This window comes from Bubalus bubalis, chromosome 13 (assembly GCF_019923935.1).
Source record: "Bubalus bubalis isolate 160015118507 breed Murrah chromosome 13, NDDB_SH_1, whole genome shotgun sequence".
NCBI lineage: Eukaryota > Metazoa > Chordata > Mammalia > Artiodactyla > Bovidae > Bubalus > Bubalus bubalis.
In genome coordinates this window covers 73,892,068-73,919,945 of record NC_059169.1, presented here as the reverse complement: position 1 = coordinate 73,919,945, position 27,878 = coordinate 73,892,068, and the positions used below count along the sequence as shown (strand labels likewise).

Below are 27,878 nucleotides of genomic sequence, written 5' to 3'. Positions count from 1 at the left end.
GACCGGGGCAGCTCCCACCCCTGCCAGATACGAGGCCCGGGGTCCAGCCTGTCTACAGCCTGGTGGCCCCCTGCTGCCTGAGACGCGGCCTGGGCGTGGCCTGTGCCGGGAGCGGCCAATAGGAGCCGAGCCGGCGGGCGGGGCCGCGCGCAGGCCTCTGGGCCGCCCCCGCCTCTTTGCTGCCTCTTTTCCAGCTCCCGCGCGGTCGCCGGTTCCGTCTGCTGCAGACCCCGGGACGGAGAAGTCGCAGGGCCGCCGCCGCCCGGTAAGTCCCTGGCCTTCCGGCCGCGGCAGCGCTGGTCACCCCTCCTCCGGCCCGCCCCCACCCACCGGCTCCGGACTCCCGGGCCCCTACGCGGCGGCGCTGCCTGGCCGGCCGCGGCCAGGAGGCTGGGGATCGGGGCCGGGTCCCGGAGAACCCCGGCGCGGGTGGGGCCTTCCCGGGGCTGCTTCTGCTCTCCGGCGCGCGTGCTGGGCTCGGCTTGGTGGGGCGCGAGGTTCCGGGGTGCGCCCCCCTCCTGGTGCTGCCGATGCTGCAGGAGGGCCGGTTCCTGGCTCTCATCACTCGGCGGCATGGGGGGTGATTTCTCTCCCAGTGTCACCGAGATCAGGTGTGACGCCCGTCTTGCATCCCGGCGTGTGCGCCCTTGCAGCCGCGGTGCGTTTCATCTGCTTCTGCATCGCTCACACCTGCGATTCATTCAGGAGCGTGCAACCGGGGCCGGGCGAGCTGCGTAGTCTGGGAAAGGGCCCTCTCCTTTGAGTTGCTCCTGGAACACGCCAAGTTGTTCACGTTTTCATGGACTGGTGGAAATTCATTTCCTCGGAAAGTTAATGTGGCTAAGGGTTTTAGCATAATTCTAGGTGTGATTAATTTCGGGTACAGCGGTTGCAGGGACATTGTTCCTGCGCAAGAATTGCTAAACGTGTCGTAGCCCTGCGAGAGTCTAGCTTCGTGCTCCTCCTGTTGCGAGAAAAGTTGAAAGGCGTAAAATTTGTTCTTGATTTTGCTGCTGCCAAGCTTTGTAACTCAGTTAATTCATATGAGATAAGATAGATTCCTAAGACTCTTAAAATCCCACGTTTCATGAATCTGATGAGCCTGTTTTTCGTCCTGTACCTTTAAAAAGAATGGGAAATAGGAAAAAACCGTGGAAGACAGCCCTGCGGGGAACAAAGATTTGTGAGCGCACCGAAGTTTAGAGACTGGATTGCGGTTGAAGATTGGGAACTGAAAAGGGAGCACTGTAATACTGAAAGAACTTACCCAGAGTTAATTATATAAGGGAAACTTGGAAAGCTTTCAGAAGTTCCGGCAGCAATTGCTGTATTTAATTACCTCTCTTTGCGGCTGTATAGATGCTGTAAGGGGAAGATAAATGCTAAAGTTATAGAAAATGTAATAGGTTATGTAACCTATCTTAAGTGTAGAGAGAATGCTTTGAATTCTTAATTTATATAGACATTTCCGCTCAGGAAACACTTTTGTTTATTAATAGTTAAGAAGTGTTTATATACCCCCTTAAGAAAATCATACATTTATTTTGAATATGTTGATTTCCTACCCTCCCACCCCCACCCCCACTTTTTATTGTATTCTTATTATTTGTGCCAATGTTTTTTTTAAACAGCCTTTGGAAAATAGTGTTTGGCTTTGTGGTACGTAGAGGAAGATCAGCTTTTCCCTCAGGGAGAGCTCAGTTTGAGTCCTTCATAGCTGTGTGACTTGGCAAAGTCACTTTCCCTCTCTGAGGCTGGCTGTCCTCAGTTGTGAAACGTGATGACCTATTGCATAAGGTCATGGAGATTAACCAAAACCTTTTATGTGGAAAACAGAGCAGTGCCTGACGTTAATACATGTCGTGTATTAATAATGACGGCCATTGTTAGTACTGTGTTCACAGCTCAGAGAAGTGGTCTCTGGCTTTTAGTTTAGCTAGAAGGCGCGGCCGGAAGAAGAGAGCAAAGTGATTAAGAGATCAACAGCCACTCCCCTTGCAGGACGCTAGAATTTTTGCAAGTTGTAAGTCCCTCCCTGAATCTCAGGCTGAACTACTGCTCAAACACTAGTGATTGCTAAGGGACACTTCAGTCTCCTTGACTGTGTTGGCCTTCAGTCTTGGCACTTGAGTAGAGTTGGGATTTCGCCAAAAATTGAACTAGCAAGTTAAGGAATGTGTGTGAGGAGAACCCCTCCAAAGAGAGCTCTAAAACAAAGAAATGGTTGAAATGCCGAACAGAGGTTTCCAGCCCCAGATAACTGAAGCCCAGTTAAAACTAGCCTTGGCCAGTATGCTTACTGGACCTACGGGCCCCTCTATTCCAATATTAACCAGAATCTCTTCTTGTTTGGATGCTTGCCCAATTACTGATGCTTTTGGTTGTTATTTAAGCCCAGTTATTCTTTCTTTGACTCTGCAAACAATAACCTGGGAAGGCACGGTAGTCTTAACTGCTCAGGCATGTACTTCTAGCTTTGGGAAAGGAAAAGAGAAGAGCCCAAAAGTTATTCTTACCCTACTTTTAGTTAACTTTTATTTTTTTATTTTTTGTGTAATAAAGTTTTATTAAAGGAGATAGAGAAAGCTTCTGACATAGGCATCAGAAGGGGGCAGAAAGAGTACCCTTAATTAACTTTTAAACATCTTATTAATAGTTGAATAGAAAGTACTTTCCTACAGTTTAACCAGAAACACCAGAGGAACTCTGGTTTGTGGAAGATAAGGTATTGTGAGGGTACATCTGAATGGGAACTCATGGGTGTGTGATCAAAACTGTGGGAGGCCACTCCACTGCAATGCGGCACCCTAGCTGAGTGTTTGCATATGAGTATAACCCAGAACCTCTGGGTTTTAACATTATAACTAAAAAACCTAAAACAACAACAACAACAACAACAACAACAAAAACCTAATATTAAAGCCGACAGAAAAAGAAAAGAGCCAAATCTCATTAAACTAGAAAACAAAAGTATTGACAGGAAACCAGAAGATTTAATGGGTGAGATGGCATGAAGTCATATACAATACAGTTTTTTAAAAGCATGTTTAATTAGAGATGAGAAGGTAAAATCCATCTCCCATACATTTTTGCTGACGTTTTAGAGGATATCTTTTGTACTTCTGTGTGTGTGTATATTTTGTATGTATGCATTTCTGCAAACACTGCTAAAAATCACCGCTAAGTAAGATGAATCAAAAGAACTGTCTGTAGTGTCATTGCTGCCTGATCCACTACATAAGTTATTTAAGTGAGAAGTATTCCAAGGCGTTATTTGCCATCACTGTTTGACTCACTGATGCATTGGGGATGCTCCTGAGGTCCTCATTCAGTGGGTGAGGCCCTAGTATCTGTACTTCTAAGAAGCTCCTCAGACAGGTTCAGTTCAGTTCAGTCACTCAGTTGTGTCCGATTCTTTGCGACCCCATGAACCGCAGCACGACAGGCCTCCCTGTCCATCACCAACTCCCGGAGTCCACCCAAACCCATGTGCATCGAGTCGGTGATGCCATCCAACCATCTCATCCTCTGTCGTCCCCTTCTCCTCCTGCCTTCAATCTTTCCCAGCATCAGGGTCTTTTCCAGTGAGTCCGTTCTTCACATCAGGTGGCCAAACTATTGGAGTTTCAGCTTCAGCATTAGTCCTTCCAATGAATATTCAGGACTGATCTCCTTCAGAATGGACTGGTTGGATCTCCTTGCAGTCCAACAGACTCTCAAGAGTCTTCTCCAACACCACAGTTCAAAAGCATCATTTCTTCGGTGCTCAGCTTTCTTTATAGTCCAACTCTCACATCCATACATGACCACTGGAAAAACCATAACTTGACTAGATGGACCTTTGTTGATAAAGTAATGTCTCTGCTTTTTAATATGCTGTCTAGGTTGGTCAAACTTTCCTTGCAAGGAGTAAGCATCTTTTAATTTCATGGCTGCAGTCACATCTGCAGTGATTTTGGAGCCCAGAAAAATAAAGTCAGCCACTGTTTCCACTGTTTCCCCATCTTTCTGCCCTGCAGTGATGGGACCGGATGCCATGATCTTCGTTTTCTGAATGTTGAGTTTTAAGCCAACCTTTTCACTCTCCTCTCTCACTTTCATCAAGAGGCTCTGTAGTTCTTCACTTTCTGCCATAAGGGTGGTGTCATCTGCATATCTGAGGTTATTAATATTTCCCCCAGCAGTTTTGATTCCAGCTTGTGCTTCCTCCAGCCCAGCATTTCTCATGATGTACTCTGCATAGAAGTTAAATAAGCAGGGTGACAATATACAGCCTTGCTGTACTCCTTTTCCTATTTGGAACCAGTCTGTTGTTCCATGTCCAGTTCTAAGTGTTGCTTCCTGACCTGCATACAGGTTTCTCAAGAGGTAGGTCAGGTGGTGGGATTCCCATCTCTTTCAGAATTTTCCACAGTTTGTTGTGATCCACACAATCAAAGGCTTTGGCATAGTCAATAAAGCAGAAATAGATGTTTTTCTGGAACTCTCTTGCTTTTTCCATGATCCATCGGATGTTGGCAATTTGATCTCTGGTTCCTCTGCCTTTTCTAAAACCAGCTTGAACATCTGGAAGTTCACAGTGCACGTATTGCTGACCTCAGACAGGTTGCTGCTGCTGCTGCTAAGTCACTTCAGTCGTGTCCAACTCTGTGCGACCCCATAGACGGCAGCCCACCAGGTTCCCCCATCCCCGGGATTCTCTAGGCAAGAACCCTGGAGTGGGTTGCCATTTCCTTCTCCAATGCATTAGGAGCTGCTAAAAAGGAGTCCTGTGTTCCACTTAGCACATATAGTGTCTGAGCCAAGAAAATAAGAATCATAGAGGCCGTGAGGGGTGGGGAATGGTTAATGATTTCCTTTTGGAGTTGTTAGTTACAGCAGGCAGGTAGTTAGGTGTGAGTAGAGAAATGGAGGCAGGGGCCAGGTGGCAGGAAATCAAGCATCTTGTTAACAGCGAGGGTCCCTAGGCAGATAAAGGAAAACAGGAACCTTTAGACTGACAGGAAACGACACCATTTTGGGTGATAAGGGTCGGAAAAGCAGACAAAGAAAGGTGGGAAAGATGGGAATCACCTGCATCCAAATGTAATCCTTTGCTCTCTGTGCTCTCTTTACAATAGGGCTTCCCTGTGGCTCAGTAGTTAAGAATCCGCCTGCCATTGCAGGAGATGCAGGTTCAATCCCAGGTGGGGAAGATCCCTTGGAGAAGGAAGTGGCAACCCACTCCAGTATTCCTGCCTGGAGAATTCCATGGACAGAGGAGCCTGGAGGGCTGCAGTCCATGGGGTCCCAAAGAGTCAGACATGACTGAGCAACTCAACAACAGCAAAGTCTTACAGTAAGAAGTACCCATCTTGCACTGATGCCATGACACTTCTGATCTGAGCTAAATCCCTAAGACAAAAATCCTTCTTCTCCTCAGGAAAATGGGGCTGGGATGAAAATCAGGGAATATGACCCCCAGGCTCGTCTTTCTCCAGTAAATATTGCGCTCCTTTATTTGTATGCTCCTCGTGACCAGCTTGCCAAAGAAACTGTGGGTGGTAGCTCTTCACCTGTAAGCCTACTCTCTCTCTTTGCTTAAATAAACTTTCACTTTACTTTCTTAATTTCTCTGCTTCATCTCCGAATTTTTTCGTTATGGAGAAAGAACCTCCAATTCACTGACCATGGGGTGATGGAATATTTTGGGACTAGATAGAGGCGCTGGTGGTGTAACTGTGAAGGTACTGAGTGCCACTGAGTTGTTTGCTCTGATGCTTTGTTTGTAGTATGTGAATTTTGCCTCAGTAAAAAAACTCTGGAAAAAAATAATACCATCTATATTGGAAAAATTAATTATCCCTATTCAGATGATCGAGAAATATCAATAACCTCAGATACACAGATGACACCACCCTTATGGCAGAAAGTGAAGAGGAACTGAAGAGCCTCTTGATGAAAGTGAAAGAGGAGAGTGAAAAAGCTTAAAGCTCAACATTCAGAAAACTAAGATCATGGCATCCGGTCCCATCACTTCATGGGAAATAGATGGGGAAACTGTGACAGACTTAATTTTCTTGGGCTCCAAAATCACTGCAGATGGTGACTGCAGCCATGAAATTAAAAGACGCTTGCTCCTTGGAAGAAAAGCTATGACCAACCTAGACAGCATATTAAAAAGCAGAGACATTACTTTGCTGACAGGTCTGTCTAGTCAAAGCTATGGTTTTTTCCAGTAGTCATGTATTGATGTGAGAGTTGGACCATAAAGAAAGCTGAGCGCCAAAGAATTGATGCTTTTGAACAGTGGTGCTGGAGAAGACTCTTGAGAGTTCCTTGGACTGCAAGGAAATCAAACCAGTCAATCCTAAAGGAAATCAGTCCTGAATATTCATTGGAAGACTGATGCCGAAGCTGAAACTCCAATACTTGTGTGGTCACCTGATGCAAAGAACTGACTCACTGGAAAAGACCCCAGTGCTGGGAATGATTGGGAGGATAAAGGCACGACAGGATGAGATGGTTGGATGGCATCACCGACTCAATGGACTTGAGTTTGAGCAAGCTCCAGGAGTTGGTGATGGACAGGGAAGCCTGATGTGCTACAGTCCATGGGGGGTTGCAAAGAGTTGCACACGACTGAGTGACTGAACTGTTTCAAATTGACTACCTTCTGAGTGTTGTTAGGAGCTTCCCTGCTGGCTCAGATGGTAAAAGCGTCTGCTTGCAGTACAGGAGACCCAGGTTTAATCCCTGGGTCGGGAAGATCCCCTGGAGAAGGAAATAGCAACCCACTCCAGTACTCTTGCCTGGAAAATTCCATGGATGGAGGAGCCTTGTAGGCTAGGGGTCTCAGAGTCGGACAAGTCTGTGCGACTTCACTTTCACTTGAGTATATATATTTCTAAGACTTTTCTCTTAAATTAAGCACATTTTTATTGTTTCTATGGTGTGTCTCATCAGTAGTATTCACAGCTGCTTAGTAGTATTTTCTCCTTAATTAAAACACCATCATTCCTTTTGATCATGTACAGCCTCAGGTAGTAGCAGAAAGAACATGAAACTTGGGATCAAGTTTGGGGGTTGTAGGTCCATTTCTGCCCCCTTGGCCATGTGGCTTTGGACAAGGAACATTCCTGAAACTGGCTTTCCTGGTCTGTTTTTCTGTCCTATCCCAAACTTCTTGTGGGGGGATCCATTGAAATCATTTATATTGAGCACTTTTGTAATGGCAATCTACAGTACTTCTGCATGTCATTGTTACGTGGTTATTGTTTTGTTTTTTAACTTGAAGCCAGCAAAATTCAAGAATGGGTTGAGGACAGTACATGGATTATTGGATTTATTATTAATGTGTTTTACAGTGTGTAACTTACAGTGTTAATCATTATCTTACTTATGACTTCAGTAAGGCTAAGAATTAGTTAAGTACAAATATAACTTTAAGGATGTTAGATGAGTTTTTGGGAGCAGTGCTTGTTCTTTGGTACAAAAATACATAAAACGTGTTTTGTTTTTGTTTTTTTAAAAACATGATGATTTTTAAGTTTCATGCTTAGGGAGCCTTCTACTTTACTCATCTCTTCAGTTCAGTTCAGTTCAGTCCGACTCTTTGCGACCCCGAGAATTGCAGCACTCCAGGCCTCCCTGTCCGTCACCAACTTCCGGAGTTCACTCAGACTCACGTCCATCGAGTCACTGATGCCATCCAGCCATCTCACCCTCTGTCGTCCCCTTCTCCTCCTGCCCCAAATCCCTCCCAGCATCAGAGTCTTTTCCAGTGAGTCAACTCTTCTCATGAGGTGGCCAAAGTACTGGAGTTTCAGCTTTAGCATCATTCCTTCCAAAGAAATCCCAGGGCTGATCTCCTTCAGAATGGACTGGTTGGATCTCCTTGCAGTCCAAGGGACTCTCAAGAGTCTTCTCCAACACCACAGTTCAAAAGCATCAATTCTTTGGTGCTCAGCCTTCTTCACAGTCCAACTCTCACATCCATACATGACCACAGGAAAAACCATAGCCTTGACTAGACGAACCTTTGTTGGTAAAGTAACATCTCTGCTTTTGCATATGCTATCTAGGTTGGTCATAACTTTCCTTCCAAGGAGTAAGAGTCTTTTAATTTCATGGCTGCAGTCACCATCTGCAGTGATTTTGGAGCCCCCCAAAATAAAGTCTGACACTGTTTCCACTGTGTCCCCATCTATTTCCCATGAAGTGATGGGACCAGATGCCATGATCTTTGTTTTCTGAATGTTGAGCTTTAAGCCAACTTTTTCACTCTCCTCTTTCACTTTCATCAAGAGGCTTTTTAGTTCCTCTTCACTCTCTGCCATAAGGGTGGTGTCATCTGCATATCTGAGGTTATTGGTATTTCTCCTGGCAATGTTGATTCCAGCTTGTGCTTCATCCAGCCCAGCATGTCTCATGATGTACTCTGCATATAAGTTAAATAAGCAGGGTGACAGTATACAGCCTTGCTGTACTCCTTTTCCTATTTGGAACCAGTTTGTTGTTCCATGTCCAGTTCTGACTGTTGCTTCCTGACCTGCATACAGATTTCTCAAGAGGCAGGTCAGGTGGTCTGGTATTCCCATCTCTTTCAGAATTTTCCACAGTTTATTGTGATCCACACAATCAAAGGCTTTGGCATAGTCAATAAAGCAGAAATAGATGTTTTTCTGGAACTCTCTTGCTTTTTCCATGATCCATCGGATGTTGGCAATTTGATCTCTGGTTCCTCTGCCTTTTCTAAAACCAGCTTGAACATCAGGAAGTTCACGGTTCACATATTGCTGAAGCCTGGCTTGGAGAATTTTGAGCATTACTTTACTAGCGTGTGAGATGAGAGCTAATGTCCATAAATGAGGAATAGATATCAGTTTATCAGTCTGCCAGGGTCCCCTTTGAGGTCCTGTGTTTTCTCTTGGTTTAAGCAAGCCGATTGGCCATCTTGTGAACTGACATTAGTAGTACTTGTGTTGGGTCTCCTGGGAAGTACAGACCTGGGGAAACTCCCTGGACCTACAAAGTAAAAACGTTGGGCATATTGCTTACCGATGACTATAGTAAATTACTGGCCAAAAAGGTCATTCCGGTTTTTCCATATCTTACGAGAAACGCCAATGAACTTTTTGGTCAACTGAATGCAATTTTACTTTAAACTGACAAGAATTAAAGTTGATAGCAGATACGCAGAAGTGGGGTAGTTTCCTTGTGTCTCCTTTTACTGGGCGCAAGCCCAGATTTGCCAGCTGAAATCCCATGAAGCTGCAGAACATATAATGAATGTGGGGGCTGGCTGTGGCAGGTGCGTGCGTGTAGCCTCAAAGCGGGGTGGAAGGCAGCCCTTGTGAGTGTCTGTTTTGTGTTAGTTTTTAAAAATATACTTAATTTTCACAATAGGCCTAAAAGCTGGGCATTTTATTTTGCTTAGCGAATAAAGGTATGGGCTCTACCTCTGACTGGTTGCCTTGGATGTTTCGACAATGAAGAGGATGGAGAATTGAAAAACCTAGAGGTTAATAACTGGAGCTTTATGAATGAGGAAGGAAGTGATGGGGCTCTCACCCCATAGTCGGCCTTGTTTCTTCATCCCAGGCCTCCTCACAGCTAGTAGCATAGTATGGGTAAGAGAAGAGAGGTAACTTTATAAACTGGAAGTATACTGTGGCCATGCTAGGTCAGGAATTATCATTTTAGCTTGTGACACTCACTGGGTTGCAACATCTCTCTACTTCTGTGAATCTGAAGGACTTCATTGCCTCCCAGGAGGGACTCACTAAGACAGTGGCAAGCCAATAGCAAATATTTATTGAGTGTTGAAGAACAGGTTGACGATAACACAGGCCACCCAGAAAATTGGCTTCATGTACCACACTATACACAGACATGCATTTCAAGGTATTATTTTATTGGATTATTTATGGCCTTGGTGAGAATTAAGGCCACGTATAAAGTGATTTGGGGTTCAGGAGATAGGGTGCTTTGCTTTATAAGGTGAGGATCACCTTGGGAATTGTGGGGGGTTTCCACAGTAGCATCTGGTGGCACCCTCATCTGACTCTGTGACCCCATGGACTGTAGCCCGCCAGGCTCCTCTGCCCATGGGATTCTCCAGGCAGGAATACTGGAGTGGGTTTCTGTGACCTCCTCCAGGGGACCTTCCCAACCCAGGGGTTGAACCTGGGTCTCCTGCATTTCAGGCAGATTTTTTTTTTTTTTTTTTTTTTAACCATCTGAGCTACCAGGAAAACCCATCTCCAAGTGAAACAGAAATTTAAAAAAGAAACTGCCTGTGTGAGAAGTTCTATTGAAACATCTTACTTTTGTGTCCAGGAAAAACCCCGTTGGAGGCTATGGTTCTGTGAACAACAGACAGCAGTGAGCATGTCGGCCCTGAACTGGAAGCCCTTCGTGTACGGAGGCCTGGCCTCCATCACCGCTGAGTGCGGTAAGTAAGGAGTGCGGTAAGTAAGGAGCCCAGAGTGGAGGCTGGCCAGCTGCCTGCTGCATACCACGAGGCTTAGACTTCTGGTCACGAAAATTGGATATTGAAAGACTTCTGGTGTGAATGTAGTTCAAGCACAGAATCTGAGATTTTGAAACACATCTTAGAATTTAAAATTTCTTTCTCCTCTTGGGAATCTTTTAAGACAAAATAGGGACTTTCTGGGTGGTCCACTGGTTGAGAACCCACCTTCCAATGCAGGGGACATCAGTTTGATCCTTGGTGTGGGGATTAAGATTCTATATGCCATGGGGCAGCTAAGCTCGCTTGTCACAAGGAAAGATCCGCATGACGCAACTGTGGTAAGACCCGATGTAGCCAAATAAATAAATACTAAAAAAAAAAAGTAAACAATGACTCTGACTGATTATTAGCAGTTTAGGGTTCAAAGTTCAGTGGGGAGAAGGTTGAACCAGTTGCCCTGACCGAAGCCTCATGAGTCATTGTTGACTGACATCTGTCCCCGTTCTCCTTGTCGTCCTTCCCACTCTGTCCCTGTGAACACATTTGACTATAAAGAGGTTTAGGGAGCCCCACCATCTTCCCAAGCCAGAGGTGAGCGACCGTCACCGCCTTGTCGTGTTCCCATCATGCTCATTGTCCACGTCCTGCTGATGACTTCATCAGCTCCATCTCCCAGCACATCCCGTTTGGTCCTTTGTTTATTCCTTGAATCATTCGTTCAATACATGGTGGTGATTGGTGAGAATTCCCTGGCGGTCCAGTGGTTAGGACTTCCTTCTTTCACTGTCTGCGGGACCTGGGTTGATCCCTGGTTAGGGAACTAAGATTCCACAAGCCTCCTGCTGTGGCCGAAAGAAAAACAAAACAGAATGAAACCCACATTGACTGAGATGCTGCTGTGTGCCAGGTTGCTAGGTGAGTCACTGCTGACCTGGGGTAGAGGCTGCACTTGAGGTGACCGCAGGAACTGGAGCCGATGGGTTGGGACACTGTAACCACTCACCCACCCACCCCTGCCTTCGGTTTCCTCGTGGACTCATTGACACAGTGACTCACAGTTACTGTGTTGGGGGTGTATATTTAGATGGACTCTCTCTTAGGTACCACACTAAACATTTTAGCCTATATTAAGAGTCACTTTTGGAGAAGGAAATGGCAACCCACTCCAGTCCTCTTGCCTGGAGAATCCCAGGGACGGAGGGGCCTGGCGGGCCATGGTCCATGGGGTCACAGAGGGTCGGACACAAATGAAGTGACCAAGCAGCAGCAGCAAGAATCACCTTTAGGCTGTAACACACAGTAAGAAACTCCTTTAGAAAAGCCATTTATCTCCATTCATATTGAACACAATATTAGCCTTCACATGTGTGAGAAATAGTAACTTTTATTTTGTTTTTATCATTTTATTATAATTATTTTTTGGCCATGCTGCACAGCTCGCGGGATCTTAGTTCCCCGACAGGGGTCTGAACCTGGGACGTAGCAGTGAAAGCACCGAGTCCTAACCACTGGACTGCCAGGGAATTCCCAGTAACTTAGATTTTAAAATGGATATCCTGTTTGTATAAAGCATTCCAAGTACCTACTTTAGACAGCAGTGCAGCCTCTTCACATCCTATGTAGAAAAAGATGGGAACATAAATACAAATATATGGAAAAGAAAAGAGTTAGGTGTTTTAAAAAAAAATCTTTTGATTCTTAATTTTTTTTTAAATAAGTGGAAGACTGCAAAGTATCAAATTCTTAATTCTGCTTCTTAGTCTGAATGTTTCCTCAGTAATAAGTCACTGTTTATCCTTTATTTAGTGGAATTTCTTTCTATTAAGTGAAATATTTCCTTCTGAAAAATTTTAAGGTACCTTTCCAATTGATTTAACCAAGACACGGCTCCAGATTCAAGGCCAGAAGAATGATGCAAACTTTAAAGAAATCAGGTATCGAGGAATGTTGCACGCATTAGTGAGGATAGGCAGAGAGGAAGGCCTGAAAGCGCTGTATTCAGGGTAAGTAGACGTTTCAAATGGACAGACTTCACACTGAGATTTCACAGAGAAAAAGTTCAAGTTCGGGGTGTATTTGAAAAGAGCAAGTAGCAATGGTTGATTTTTTTCGTTTCAGCTTTGCTTTCTACGTGTTTTGTATAGTGAATCTTGTGGTAAAACTTTTTACTGTAGTCAAATACAGATAATGGTACAAAAATTACGTTTGTTTTGAAACATTCTGTAGTTTATTTTTTTCCTCTTCCCCTTGGTTATTACCGAGCTTTTTACCATAACGAAAATGATGTTGTATTCTCCGTGGACAAGAATTGCAGTGAACAGCTTTTCTTTAGTCCAGCGTTTAGTGAACATTGTTCCGTAGGCTCTGGATAGGAAAGTGATTAAGAAGGGACCCTGCCTCTATCAGAGGCCCTGTAGGAGGTCATTCATTCGGATGATTTAAACGAAGGGAGATTTGATGAAAGGGGCTTCCCTGGTGGCTCAGCGGTAGAGGATCTGCCTGCAATGAAGGAGATCTGGGTTTGAATCCTGAGTCAGGAAGATCTCCTGGAGAAGGGATTGGCTACCCGGTGCAGTATTCTTGCCTGGAGAATCCCATGGACAGAGGAGCCTGGCAGGCTACAGTTCATGCGGTCACAAAGAGTTGGACACGACTGAGCGACTAACACTTTCACTTTAATAAAAGGGCTGCTTAAGGGTTAAGGGAACAATTGAAGGGTTACCTAGAAACGGGCAAAATGAGAAATTGTTACCCAGGCTGGGACCAAAGGAACAAAGAGAAAAGAATAGTGTTAGCAGAGCCTCCCAGAGCTGAAGCCTTGAAGGAGCCTGTAGGAGCAGTCGAGGGATGCTCTGCTAGTGCCTGGGGAGAGGAGGAAATCCTCTGCTTCTTCCTGTCCCTCCTGCCCTCCCTTCCACCTTCTACCTGCTGAGTCCTCCTGGAATCGGCTAGCAAGGGAGCCGGGTAGTAGTCCAGCAGCAGCTCCTGCCCTGAAGGAACTGTGTAGGGCAGAGCATCCACATAGCGTGTGACCTCACCCATGGAGGTGGTGGGAAAGGAGGAGACACGCTGATGTCTCTTCCGGTTCTGGCCAGTATGCAAATGGAGGTTCTGTTCCTTGGTCTAGGACCCAGAAGAGGAGAGCAGGTCGTTCGGAAGTGAGGGTAATTAGCTCAGTGTGAACTCTTGCTCTGGTGGTAGGTGTAGGGCGTGTGAGTTGAGAAATCTGGGAAGCAGGTGGAAATGCATCCTAGAATCAGGGTTGGAAACATGAGTTCAGGAGTCAGCAGTCTTTGGGCAGCTGAAGCCATGCGAGTAGATGAGCTCATCTGGTAAGTGTGTGGAGCCAGGAGAGAAGAGAGGAAGGACAGAATCCCTTGGCCCCCCAGAGGACAGAGGTAAGATGTGCAGAGAAAGGAAAGGAATGGAAGAGGCTTAGGGAGTAGATGATTGCAAGCAGGGCCAAGGGTGGACTGGAGCAGATACCACAAGGCGAAGGGGCTTCATAAGATGCTGATTGAAAACCATCATTTGATTTAGTAATTGAGATGTCCCCTGGGCCCATTTTGGTGGGGGTGGTATTGATGGAGAAGTTGGAGGGAAGCCCAATTGCAGCCTAAGAAGGAAGTGGTAAGTGTGGCAGGAGAGCCTGGGAGTGTGAATGCCAGGTGGTTCTGAGATTGGGGAGGGTCCCTGGAAGGAGAGGGAATAACTGGAATAGGGCCCCCAGGAAGGTGGGTGGTGAACTTCAGAGAAACCCTGGAGGGTGCTGACAGAGGCCAGATTTCATAGGGACTCTGTCCTGAGAAAGGAAAGCCCTCCACGATCAGGGAAACAGAACTCTGTGTTCACGTGTTCGTGATCGTTTTCACTGAGGATAAATGCAGTGCTGAGCTGTCACTTAGGGAGCTAATAACTTGCACACATTTGACTGAACCCGCTTGTGTTTTTGCTGGATTTTGAACTTTTAAGAGAAATCCATCTTCGTGTAGTTTGCAGAAGGCAGATAGCATGATTGTGTCTCTTGTGTGCATCCTCTAGAGGATTTTCAGTGACTCTTAAGAATTCCTATGTCCCTTTGTCCCTTGATTTGGCAGGATCGCCCCGGCAATGTTACGCCAGGCTTCCTATGGCACCATCAAGATAGGCACCTACCAGAGCTTGAAGCGGTTATTTGTCGAGCGTCCAGAAGGTGAGTGGGGAATCCTTTTTCCCCTTATGGACAGGAGGTGGGTTGTTTGTCTTTTTACTCAAGTGGTTTATGAACAGAGGAGAACTTTGGGCATAAAGTCTAAACAAATTCTGCCCAAAGCATGTCAGCATTAGCTGAATTTAGGAGGGTAACAGTTAAAAAGAGCAATTTACAAGCTTCTTAATGAGTTACTTCCACAACATCCAGACTAGGGAGTATGTCATTATAGTTCTAGCCTACTTAAAATTCTCTAAAATCCTAGGACTTATCACCTATTTTTCAGGAAAGCAGGCTATATTTCTTAGTGTTAAGAACTCTGATTTGATTTGATTTTATTGCTGGTTGATTCTTTGACTTTGTTTTAATCCATAGAAGTTCCTATATGTTTTCACAAAGGAATGAGCACCCGTCACTCTTGGGTGAGAGCAGTGAGCAGGAGCAAAGCCGCTTTAAAGTGCTTCAGTGTATTCCAAATAAGTATGGTGTGCTTGAAAGTTTTATCTCCACGTTATCTCATAGGGTATCTTCTGTTCTCTTACCATGGTGTACTACCTCATCTTATTTACAATAGTTACATTTACACACACGAGTGAATTGATGGGTGGTTACTCTTCCATGATAATTCACATTCCTTCTTAGGTATCAAGAAATTTTGCTATGGGACGTCCCTGGAGGTCCAGTAGTTACGACTTTCACTCATAGGACTTGGGTTCAGTCCCTAGTTGGACAAGTAGGATCCTGTAAGCCAAGTGGTGCAGCCAAAAAAAAAAACAAAAACAAAAACCCAGAATAAAAAGAAGTAATTAAAAAAAAATGAAGTTTTTCCTGAGAAAAATCTCTTCTGCCAACAAAATCCCAAATTCTTTTAAAATCACTTACTTTGTTAAGCATATATTTCTTTATTCTCCTAAGTGAACAAATGGTATGTAAGTGAATCTCGTTTGTATACACATTACTCACATGAAGAGTTCTGTATATGTGAAAAGTCGAATAATGTGTCTTTGCAGATGAAACCCTTCTGATAAATGTGATCTGTGGGATTCTCTCTGGAGTCATATCCTCAAGCATTGCTAATCCAACGGATGTTTTGAAGGTAGGCAGCCCTATATCTTGGGCTTCCCTCATAGCTCAGTTGGTAAAGAATCTGCCTGCAGTGCAGGAGACCTGGGTTTGATTCCTGGCTCGGGAAGATCCCCTGCAGAAGGAAATGGCCACCCACTCCAGTATTCTTGCCTGGAGAATTCCACGGACAGAGGAGCCTGGCATGCTACGGTCCGTAGGGTCGCAAGAGTCCGACACGACTTAGTGACTAAACCACCATCACAGCCCTATAACCTTCAGGCACACTCTGCTTTTTCTTAATGAGATCAACACTCAGATCATGAAAATTTGAGAATATAACACTGTGCATGTGCGAGTCTGTTTACAGTTTTAGTGCCGGGAAGCCTCTAACTTAGAAACCTGCATTAGGGGGTTTCCCACTGCTACAGGTGAGCTCACGAGTAGAGCCCCTTCTTGGAGACTGTGGTGATTTGGGAGGTTTTGGAGACTAACCGGAGAAAAACGTTTAGGCTTGGATGCATTTCACTTGTCACTGAAAATCTCCTGTGTTTTATTGGTTCATGAAAATAGGTGGACTGCAAGTTTTACACCAGTCGAGGCTACACACTGGTGACCCTTTCAGAAGGCGTTATGTTATCCATTAATCTGACTCCAGGAAATAATAAAGAAAATATTTACTTAACCATAAGTAGACATACCTTATTAGATGACCTTGCCAACAGTGCCAGGATACAGCCTTCTTAAATCCCTTGGGACTAATGAATTGAAATCAAAGTTAGGTGCGCGTCCTTGTTTGAACCGTCTCAAGTTTTCCCTTTCTTTCCCTCTGTCTCCTTCTCCCCGGTTATTGCAAGCAGCATTCATGGTGCTCCTGCTTTGTGCCAGTTGGTGCCCTGTGTGCTTAGAATCCAAGAATGACTAAGGCAAGGACCCCACCTGCAGTCTTCAGTCTAATAGAAGATTCTGATAACATCAAAGTTGTGCACGGCAGGGTTGCTGCAGTTACACAGGTGCAAAGAGAACTACCAGGCTCTGAGTTTACCCCGTGCTGGGGCTAGATCGCTAGAGAAAAGTTTCCGCACTCATTCACCTCTTACGTGTGCGGAGAGGCAGTTTCCTGCATTTTGTCTTATTTTCGAATGTTACCATGGCAGTAGCAATCACCATTAGAGTTAGAGGTAAATGTGTGTGCTCCCTCAGACAAAATAAGGTACCAGCTTTTAGTGAAAAGTCCCTCTTTATTTTTAAAAACGTGGAGAGCTACATCAAACGTTATTTTTATGTTGGCATCTCGGTCATGTGAATTCCATGGCTGTGGTAAAGTTCACTTGTAAGTTCAGAGTGTGATGGCGTCACATGGCTGTCCTTTGGCCGGCACGTCCGCATACCTTTCGGTTTGGCTGGAGGGAAATAATAGTGGCTTGGAGTAACTAATTTAAGAAGAGTGCTTGCCCATGCTTGATGCTGCCAGGCACACTGGATACTGATTAATTATGTGAAGTCTTTAGAATTAACACTCAGAGTCTCTCTTTCCTGCTTAATAACCTAGAGGAAAATATGCCATTTTCTTTCCATTTCAGAAGGCTATTAATAATAATAATTTTGTTTTGACATTTAATGAGCTACTACCTGCAATACTCTGGACTTTCCTCGATGCTTTTTGATGATTCCAAAGTGCCTAAGAACCAATCCACATAAACTTAAGCTAGCTTTATAGTAATATATATGGTACAGTTTTTTTCTTTTAATGGTTACTAAACAGCAGATTGATTTTTTTTTTTTTTTCTCCCTGAATTTGGGGAGAAACATGCTAGTTTCTCACATTAGTCTTTAATCTCTAGATACGGATGCAAGCTCAAAGCAGCACCCTTCAAGGAGGAATGATAGGCAACTTCATTAACATTTACCAGCAAGAGGGCACGAGAGGACTGTGGAAGGTGAGCTGACTTGGTTCTTCTTTAAAAAAAAAAAAGTTTTGTTTTCCCTATTTCCATTATTTTATCTAATCCAAATGGCATAATGCAGTAACTGAACAATGACATCTGCCCTTGAAGGGATCTTCTTCCTTAATTTCCTTAATTTGTAAAATGAAAACATGTCATGATTTTACATCAGGAATGTGTCATGATTTTATAGTAACTTTTGTGCAATTCACATGAAAGAAATGCTATGAAGGCTGAATTTTTGTTTTTTTTCTTTTTTAAGTTCTTAGGGAGAAGGGCTTACAGTTATCTTGGGTTTTTTCAGTGGTATGGTTTCATGGCTTCTCTGAAGACCGTTAATCAGGCGTTGGTATGGAATGCTATTTCCTAGTATTCTAGGGACTGTCAGTTCATAGAATGGATCCGAAAGGCGATCCAGTCCCATTCTCTCCGTACATCCGAGGAAACCGGAGGTGTTGAGCGGTGACTTGTCTTGGTGAAGGTCGTACAGTTAGTACCAGAATCAGAATTAGATTTTGGAGCTTCTGACTTCTTACCCTCTGCATTTTTCTACTCTGTCACTCTGCATTTCTACCCACCAGCAGGCAGACATAAAAACTGGCCATCGTTTGGGAGAGATGTCTGAATCTTCATTATTGATGTTTTTACCCAGGGCGTGTCCCTTACTGCTCAGAGGGCTGCTATTGTGGTCGGCGTGGAGCTGCCAGTCTACGACCTCACCAAGAAGCATCTGATTCTCTCAGGCCTGATGGGAGACACGGTGTATACCCATTTCCTGTATGTTTATGGATTTTTTTTTTTAATTAATGTTTTAGGTATGCATGACTTTAGAGTGGAAATTTGCTACAAATTTATAGACATTTTAAAGAAAGTTTATTATGAAAGTATTATATTCTCATATTTGAAAATTATGGTACAGAAGTAAAGCAGGAAAAGGTACAATAAGCCTTTATCCTTTTACTTAGGTAGCCATTGTTAACTGTTTGATATGTACCTTCAGGTTTTTCTATGCATGTGTAAGTACGTCTACAAAAATATATTGCTGTGTTGTGCTCAGGCGTGTCGACTTTTTACGACCATGTAGACTGTAGCCCGCCAGGCTCCTCTATCCATGGGATTCTCCGGGCAAGAATACTGGAGTGGGTTGCCATGCCCTACTCCAGGGGATCTTCCCAACCCAGGGATCTAACCTGAGTCTCCTGCATTGGCAGGTGGATTCTTTAGCACTGAGCCACCAGGAAAGCCCCACAAAAGTATTATTATATGTGCTTTATTATGCATCTATGATCGTATTTAGCATTCTTTTACTTTTATTTTTATATTTAAAGATTTTTTTCAACTTTATTGAGGTATAACTAGCAAGTAAAATTGTAAGATATTTAAAGTGCACAATGTGATTTGATACATATGTGAATTGTGAAATGATTACCCCCATCCAGTTAATTAACACATCCATCATTTTGTGTGTGAGAACAAAATTATTCTACTCTAGTAGCAAATTTAAATTATATATAATACTGTTATTCACCATAACCACCATATTATATATTAGACCCTCAGACCTTATTCATTTATTATTTTTAAAATTAATTATTTTGGAGTATAGTTGCTTTATAGGGCTTCCCAGGTGACTCAATGGTAAAGAATCCACCTGCCAATGCGGGAAACTCGGGTTCGATCCCTGGGTCAGAAAACTTCCCTGGAGAAGGAAATGACAACTCACTCCAGTACTCTTGCCTGGGAAATCCCATGGACAAAGGAGCCTGGGGTAGCAAAAGAGTCAGACCAGGACTGAATGACTAAACAACAGCAAGTTGCTTTATTAGACCCTCTTCATCTTAAAACTGAAAGTTTGTATGCCTTTCCCAACCTCTTCCCTATTTCCTCCAACCCCTAGCTCTCACAGTCACTTTTCCGCTGTTTCTATGACATTTGGCAACTTTGGAGACTGTTCTGATTCTTAAGCCTCAGCTGGACAGGGAGTGCCAATGACATCTCCTGGGTAAAGGCTAGTGAACCATGTACGTCTTACACTGCACAGGAAAGACCTTCACAACAAAGAATTATCTGTTCAGAGTGTTAGTAGCTGCGAAGCTGTGAAACCCGACTCTTGAGTTAGTTGATACCAGGACTGGTCTATGGTCCAGGTATCAGTTTAGTGGTACCATGGGCCCCCGGTGGGCATTATATTACAGTGAGGAAATCTTTTTCTCTGATCTCTTAGAACAGGGTAGTTATGATATGGCTAAAATTACTCTGATGTCTGTTTAGAGGTGAATAGATAGATACAATAGCTCATCCTTGGAAGATGTTCCTTGTATGTTTCTGTATTCCTTCCTGTTTCCATGACAGTCCAGAACCTCAAAGGTATTGTTAGCCGGGACTGGGATTTATAAGCCAGGATAAACAGTGCTGGTGTTTGGAAGTCTGTGTAGCGCTTTACATAGGGTCCTTATTCATGTGTATTCTGTCCAACGTTACCTGTTACACATTAACGTAATTGGGGGGAGGCTGTTTCCTGCCTTTGATATGCTTTTCTAATGGTCTCTTCTTACAGCTCAAGCTTCACCTGTGGGCTGGCGGGAGCCCTGGCCTCAAACCCTGTGGATGTGGTGAGAACGCGTATGATGAACCAGAGAGTCCTCCGAGATGGCAAATGCCCTGGCTACAAAGGTACCCTGGATTGCTTGTTACAGGTGAGTGGGGTTGTCTGTCTGTACCCTGTTGTGAGTTCTTTCTGTGGCGTCTTGGCTTCCATGTCATCCTCTGAAGAGTTTCTCTTCGTGATTTAAATACACAAGGGTTTGGAGCCCGATGAACCTCTGGTTCTGTCACTGGTAATCCTGTGACTCTGGTCCATGTACAGACAGTATGCACCTCAGTCTCCTCACAAGTGGCACAGTGATGCCACCCGTGTCACGGGATTATTATAAAAATCATTGCGCTAATACTGCCGAAATAGTTAGCATGGTGTCTGGAGTAATGTTAGGTAGAAATATTATATATGTTTATAATAAGTATAAGCATAATAATAAAGCCTTGTTCATAGAATATGATATATTAACATAAGGGACACTAGTGAGATAAGCACATTTACTTAGTCTTCAACATTCTGTGGATGGCTTCTGTCTGTGAAACTGCCCCCCAAATATGTGTATACATGTATGTATATTATTTTTTTTAATATATTTTATTTTTTAACTTTACAATATTGTATTGGTTTTGCCATATATCAACATGAATCCGCCACAGGTATACACGTGTTCCCCATCCTGAACCCTCCTCCCTCTTCCCTCCCCGTACCATCCCTCTGGGTCGTCCCAGTGCACCAGCCCCAAGCATCCAGTATCGTGCATCGAACCTGGACTGGCGATTCGTTTCATATATGATATTATACATGTTTTAATGCCATTCTGTATTATTTTCAAATTTATATTTATTTAATCAAAGAAGTATCTAAGTTTTGAGGGCTTAATATAACTAAGATGAGTGATGCCCTACAGCCTTGAGATGGTACAGAGTATTTGCCTAAAACAGGGGCTTTTATAAATACAAAATCTAAATGAATATTTAGAAATGAAAGTTCATTTTTCTTCTGTCTCTGCTCTGCTGTGAAGGGTGAGAAAATACTCATATTTTCTGTCATGGCAGTAGAACTGTGTCTGCTTCCAGAATATATCGCCTTCCTGTTGAGTCCAACTGGAATGAATATCCTTCATTCAGACATCTCTGAAAGGAACCCATGAATCTTCACCTTAATTCTCGGTTTAAATAACTGGGCCTACTGTTGATGAGTAGATGAAAGTTTGGGACTGTGTCTGCTACTGGACTGCCAGCAGCCAAAGATGAGGGACCACTTCTGTGGTTGCTGTTTTCCATCATGATGCTGGCATATGCCCCTAGACTTCAAAATGAAGCAAAGAAACTTAATGTTGTCCATCCAACCACGTGAAGTAAAGGTCCCCTGAATTATATCTTTATCACTGTCGCCTCCCTTTCTAATTTATGACCTGTTGTGAGTCCACATGGCAAGGAGGCAGTAGACTCTAGTTTGGAGTTAAATCTCACTTCTTCTTCATCCAGCTCCTGTTTGCTCTGGGTGTGGGATGGTTTGGTACAGAGCCCGAGTCCTCACCTAGGCAGGAAGCTTTAAAGAACAAAGAAAGGCAGTGGGCAATGATTTTGTAGATAGTCCTTCCAACAGAATTTTATTTTTAAGAAAAACAGACCAGTTCAGTTCAGTCTGGCTACTAATTAAGGCATATTTGACATAATTGGAAAGTTGGATGCTAACTTCTTTTTCCCTTCTAACAGACATGGAAGAATGAAGGGTTTTTTGCTCTATATAAAGGGTTTTGGCCAAATTGGTTGAGACTTGGTCCTTGGAATATTATTGTATCCTTTTCTGTTGCAGTAGATCTGAACAAAGATATACCTAAAGAGTGTTGTTTGCATAAACTATCGGGTTATTAATTATAATTAAAAGTAGATTTTTTTTCTCTTTTGAATTCTTCTCATTCAAGAAGTTAACTATTCAGTTTCTTTATACACAGGTAGAAAGTCTCTGTGCCAGCCTCTGTGAAACTTGGTTTAATGATGGTGTTCTTGAAAGCCAATGATATCAGTGAAAACCTTTATTTAGACTCTGCTCTAGGAGCTGAGTGTGTTTTTGATTTCAGAGAGAGAGAAGGACTTATTTATTTATTCTGTAAATCCCTGGCCACCCTTGGGCAGGATGTGGCTTGGCAGCTATGTTCTAGAATGCTCGAGAGTGCCCAATGATGGGAATTAGCTCCAGAATTATTTGCCTGATTAGCAGTTTGTCCTCCATGCCAAAGTGAGAGGCAGGAAAGAAACGACAGTTTATTAGGAATGAAAGGGCAGAATTATAAAGTAGGAGATGTTGGTTTCTACCACTTTTGTTCTACTTAAAAAAAAAAATGTTTATTTTTAACTGAAGGATAATTGCTTTACCACCCTTGTTCCTCATTATCTGTGCTTCCCTCGCATGGAAGCTTGCCTACCAGCCACCCTGGAGGAGAACTTCCCAGGGTTGCTGCCTTCTCTTACAGACTTCACTATTCTTATAGTCTTCCCCAACGTTAGAAAACTAGCAGTGTGGATGTACTCCCAGAGGCTGTTGCAGCTGATGCAAGGGATTTGTGTGCCTCCACTGCGGTCTGTCTCTTCCAGGCCGATCTTGGGAAGGTTCCCGGGGAACTCTTTTGGGGTGGTTGAGGATGGAGCCCTCGTGTTTCATCATGCCCCCGCACATGGTCTGCCCAGACATGTTTGTTAGGAGGCGTGTGCTATTCGTGGTTCTGTTTTGATACGTCAGGGTTAAGATGGCATAAAATGTCAGCCTTAACTAATACACCTGCAGTTCTTTGTGACCTATGAGCAGCTGAAGAAACTGGATTTATGACAAGTCAAGACTGCATGAGACATCCTCTGAAAACGCTCACTTCTGAAATAGCGAAGCCTCCTGTCTTTCCCACTGCTTCTCACTGCTTGGCCTGACACAGATTAAGGTGTGAGCAACAGGTGAGGGCTGGGTTAGCTTCGATCGCTGTGCCCCGGCATCGGACACTCTGCACCAAACGTTTAACGGCCTCGACTGTAACATCCAGACACTAGTCCTTACCATTCAAGTGCCCTTCGACATCAAAGATAACAGGAAATGCATGTTTCTTGCTAAAGAAAACTTGCATGAAGGTCAGGAACTGTGGACCGTTTCCTTCAGGCGAAGAATAACTCCTGGTGCACCTCAGCTCATAGCCAAGACTCCCAGACTGTTCTGAAGAAGCTCTTTGGAACTGTGGGATGGAACATTTCAGACGGTGTTACTGTTCCTGAGCTTTTGGGGGGCTTTGGCTTCGTGTCTGCTGAAGAAATTCACACATGGAGACGTGGTGTACCCCAAGTATAAACAGGGCAGGATAGAGATCGCTGGAACATTCACTGCTTTGTAACTTCCTATTTTGGCAGGATCTTTCACTTATAATAAGTGACTTTTAAGCCTTTGACCACTAGACCTTTGTGAGGAATTGTTACAAAGTATTACCATCTGAACTCATGATGGTGTGAGAGGTTGGCTTGGGAGGTAGCAAAGTCTGTGTTGTGGGAGGTGTGTTTAAGCAACTTGGGTTCTGTCCTAGTTAATGGTAGTACTGGGTTGGCCAGAACCTTTGCTCAGGTCGTAAGAGCGTGGGGAAAATCCGAACGAACTTTTTGGCCAAGCCAATAATTTGTGATATTAGCAAAGTTTCTATGTCCCAGTCTGTACAATGGGGATAATCACATGTATTGATACTGAGTGTCAGGTGAAGAAAAGAGTAGCTCCTACTACTGGCCTTGTAGCATAAGTGTCTTTACATCATGATGTCCTATAGCCATAATTCCAGAATAAATAGATCCTGTGTGTGAAGAGAGTCATTTTATTGTGGACTTCTCCCAAGGGAGGTCCTGTGATAAAACTCTTGTGAAAGAAAGAGGCTAACGTTCTATTGTTTCTCTTAGTGAAATGTAGCAAGTTAATCGAAAAGTTGATTTTTTCAGATTTCCCAGGTTTTACTTTAGTTTTGGTCATGTTTGTTAAAATATTTCCTGTCTTGGACTTCCTTATCAGTTTGGATGGAAAATCCTTGCTTGAAATTTGAAAAGCAATATTTTTGTATACCTAGAGTCTGATAAGAGGTATATAATAGCTTCCTTCTTTTCTTCTAAAGACAGGATATCATTCTTCTTTCTCGTCTTTTATCTTACTCTTTTCAAAATAAAAAATGACTCTGAGAGAGTCCCAGGACCTTTATACTTCTAGAAGACATCCCTAGGAAAGGAAATATATTCAGCATTCACTTGGGTAGCATTGGTTCTACCCTTAGAGTGTGCTCAGTTGTGTCTGACTCTTAACTACCCCATGGACTGTATCCCGCCAGGCTCCTCTGTCCATGGGATTCTCCAGGCAAGAATACTGGAGTGGGTTGCCATTTCCTCCTCCAGGGGATCCCCCCGACCCAGGGGTCGAACCTGTGTCTCTTGTGTCGGCAGGCAGATTCTTGACTGCTGCGCCACCTGGGAAGCCCTGTGAGAGTACCAGTAAATACGTACTCACTGGGGCTCCAGGACAGTCACCTCTGGGGTATATGTAGGTTCCCAGTCCGTCCAGCCCCTGGACTGCTTCCTCCTTCAAAGCAGAATAGAAGGCACGCAGATTTTTCTATGGGATTGGGCAGTTTTTCCTCCCTGTCTCTCTCACCTTGCCTTCTATATTAATGCTGACTTTGAAAATAAGATTTTGTGAAGCAGGATTTCTGTTCCAAAAGGAAGAGCTAAGGCAAGAAAGGAGGCGGTCAGAGGGGCAGGTAGGTGTTGATTGCTTCAAGATTCAGATGGAAGTCTAGTTCTCGCTGACCAGCTCTGGGTATGATACTAGAGAGCTGAGCCCCTTCAGGCCTCATCCCTCGTACTGAACCATATCTTTAGAGAGGAGACTTCTCTTCTTACCAGAACATTCCATTGATGTAAGGGCTTTCTATAGAAAGGCTTTCACTTTTGGGTTCCTTGAGTTTAAAGGATAACTTTTTATGAGCCACTCTTTGTTTTTCTCCCTTAATGTGGAAAACACTGTAAGTATACATATAATTCCTAAAACAGTAGAAGTGAGTTCATTTTGAAGACCATGAAAAGACTGAATGTCACGTAATATTCATTATATCAGTTTATTCAAATATGTACATGTTCATACCAGGATGAAAAGAAAACCAAATCCCTCTGTAAAAGGTAAGCACATTTTAAAGACATGTTGTATTTCTTCAGTGCAGACTTATTATAAATACCTTATAGAATAGTCTTAACCTGTTTTGATTTTTTTTTTTTTTCTGTTCCCTGAAAGAGTTATGCAGTTATTGAAGCTTCTAACCAAGGAAGAACTTGAAGGACTGGGAGACTTGGTCCCCTTGTCTCTGGGGCTATGACTATAAGTTCCCTCCCTCCACTCCCTTGGATATTGTTAAATGTAGCAAAGGGATTTTTAGCTTTTATAACCCAAATGAAGAAAGTGGATTTTTTTGTTTGTTTGCTTGTGGATTTGTGTAATCATTGATGGCTAAGTTTGGCTGATTGTGATATAAAGAATGGCTTCTGTTTTCTGTATTTATTCATGCACCAGAAATAGTGTATATTAGTATATAAAGACTATAAATGTTTTCATAAGCCTTTATATTTTGAGCTCTTTATTTAAACATTGTTGGAAAATGTGGCATAAACCTTGTCATTATTTAATAAACTGTGGTAATATGTGATAATAAAAATGATTTATGGTGATTTCAGATGCATAGAAACATTTGAACAAAAACAAGCTCTGAAACGTCCAGGAAGCTGGAGTAGATCTGGCGTCCGTGAAGCGGCTGCAGACATTTCTCTCTGCTTAGAGAAGTTGTCGAGATCATCTTACTAATTGCCTGGAGACGTGTGTGGCCTCCCAGTCTGCAGCTCCGCAGAGGCCAGTGAATTTGGCTCATTGGGTTTGCTGGGCAAGGCAGCTTTGAGATAATGGAACACAGGTGGGATGCCATCAGGGCCTTGAAATTTCAGGACCCCTCAGTCCTTCTTCCAATGCCTGGTGTTGGCAGGATCCTTGGTTAACTGTTGGCTAGACGGACACCTCTAGTTGGGTATAAAACAACCAGGGGATGAAATGCAAACCTGGTTCATTATTTTTTTTACTTGAAAATATTTTCTAGGTGCCTGTCTTAACATTTGAATTAAACACGGTGGTCTGTTGAAAAAACAGAATTGGCAAAAAAAGAGAGCCTTGTGGTCTCTGGTCCCCTACCTAAGAAATCAGATGACACACCTTTATGTGATCGAGTTCACATGAAGGTCAGCGGGAAGAGCTGGCTGCTGGTGAACCTTAAATGCTTGGAGAGTTCACATCCCACTGGATCCAGGCACCTGTTAGACACACTGGGCGTGGAATCCAGGCTATCTATTTTTAAAGGCACAGCTGATGCCTTATATAGGAAACAAGTTAAGATGTAGACTTCTATAGGTATATCATGAACTCAACACTTAGAGGAAAAAGCATAAACTTACGTCAGTAGGGAATGGTTGTAAAGGCTGTGGATTAGGCTTCTCCAGAGAAAAGTGGACCAGTGGGATGAGTGTGTGTGCCCGTGCGTGATTTATTTTAAGGAATATGCTTATGTAATTGTGGGAGGCTGGCAAGTCTAAAACCTGTAGGGCAGTTGCGCAGGACAGAAGACTGGAAACTCAGGCAGGGTTTCTATTTGTCTTTTTTTTTCCTTTGGCTGTGCCATGCAGCTTGAGGCAGTGAATACACTGGACTGCCAGGGACCTCCCTCTGTTTTAGTCTTGAGTTTCTCTGGGAAACCAGTTTTTCCCTCCTAAGATCTCTAACTGATTGAATGGGGCCCACCCATATTATGGAGTGTAATTCTTTTTTTACATGCTTTTAAAAAATTTAATTTTTTGGCTTTGTTCCTGTACGCAGGGTGTTTCTAGTCTCAATGAGGGGGAGCTTCTCGTTGTGGTGGTTTCTCCTGTTGCGAAGCACAGGCTCCAGGGCTTACGGGCTTCAATATTGTGAGTCCTGGGCTGTGGCGCTTGGGCCCAGTAGATGTAGAATACAGACTGAGCTACCCCTCGGCGTGTGAGATCTCTGAGCAGGAATAGAACCATGATCCCTGCATTGGCAGGCAGATTCCTGACCAGGGAAGGCCAATATGGAGTGTTATCTTAATGTCAACTGATTGTAGATATTATCCACAGCTGCACATAATTTCATGGCAACATCTAGACTAGCACTTGCCATACATCTGGGCACTGTAGCAAGGTCAAATTGACACAAAATTTAATCATCACAGGGTAGAAAATTACTGATATTTTCTTTATGCATAATTGTATTGGTTGGTTTGAAAACTCATGTTTTGCCATTTAAAGAAAAATCTTAAAAAGGACTAATTTGGAATACAAATGTTCAAAGTACATATACGTGAAGGGAATTGGGGGAAGTGAGAGTTGCAGTGTGTGTAGCAGACTATTTGCATTTTAACTGTGTTTGTAAAGTATACCTAATGTTTGTCAAACATAAAATTGAGCTGAAAGGTTAAATGGGAAACTTGTTTATTTCAGTTTTAACTACTTCTTATTCCTCAGTAAACTTAGTACTTTTGTAATTTAAAAGTTTTTTAACTTTTCTTTT

At 43.5% G+C, this 27,878-nt stretch overlaps 1 protein-coding gene across 2 annotated transcripts; it reads left to right on the top strand.

The window, feature by feature from the left end:
• The first annotated feature begins 111 nt into the window (after positions 1–111).
• SLC25A30 (solute carrier family 25 member 30) lies at positions 112–27,787 on the top strand. 2 transcript variants are annotated; one of them, XM_006072536.3, is made up of 10 exons: positions 112–265; positions 10,321–10,435; positions 12,312–12,459; positions 14,554–14,648; positions 15,656–15,741; positions 17,552–17,647; positions 18,306–18,430; positions 20,211–20,349; positions 21,968–22,048; positions 23,037–25,965. In XM_006072536.3, the coding sequence occupies exons 2-10, from the start codon at positions 10,372–10,374 to the stop codon at positions 23,076–23,078; spliced, it is 876 nt and encodes a 291-aa protein (XP_006072598.1). In that variant the 5' UTR covers positions 112–265; positions 10,321–10,371; the 3' UTR covers positions 23,079–25,965. The 2 variants fall into 2 exon arrangements, with proteins under 2 accessions (XP_006072598.1, XP_044782761.1); XM_044926826.1 differs by lacking the exons at positions 21,968–22,048; positions 23,037–25,965 and adding an exon at positions 25,985–27,787.
• The last annotated feature ends 91 nt before the right edge of the window (positions 27,788–27,878 follow it).

Coding starts and splice junctions, on each gene's coding strand:
- SLC25A30 (XM_006072536.3), top strand. CDS start 10,372: ATGTCGGCCCTGAACTGGAAGCCCTTCGTGTACGGAGGCCTGGCCTCC. Junction 10,436..12,311: donor CTCCATCACCGCTGAGTGCG/GTAAGTAAGGAG, acceptor AAAAATTTTAAG/GTACCTTTCCAATTGATTTA. Junction 12,460..14,553: donor CTGAAAGCGCTGTATTCAGG/GTAAGTAGACGT, acceptor TTGATTTGGCAG/GATCGCCCCGGCAATGTTAC.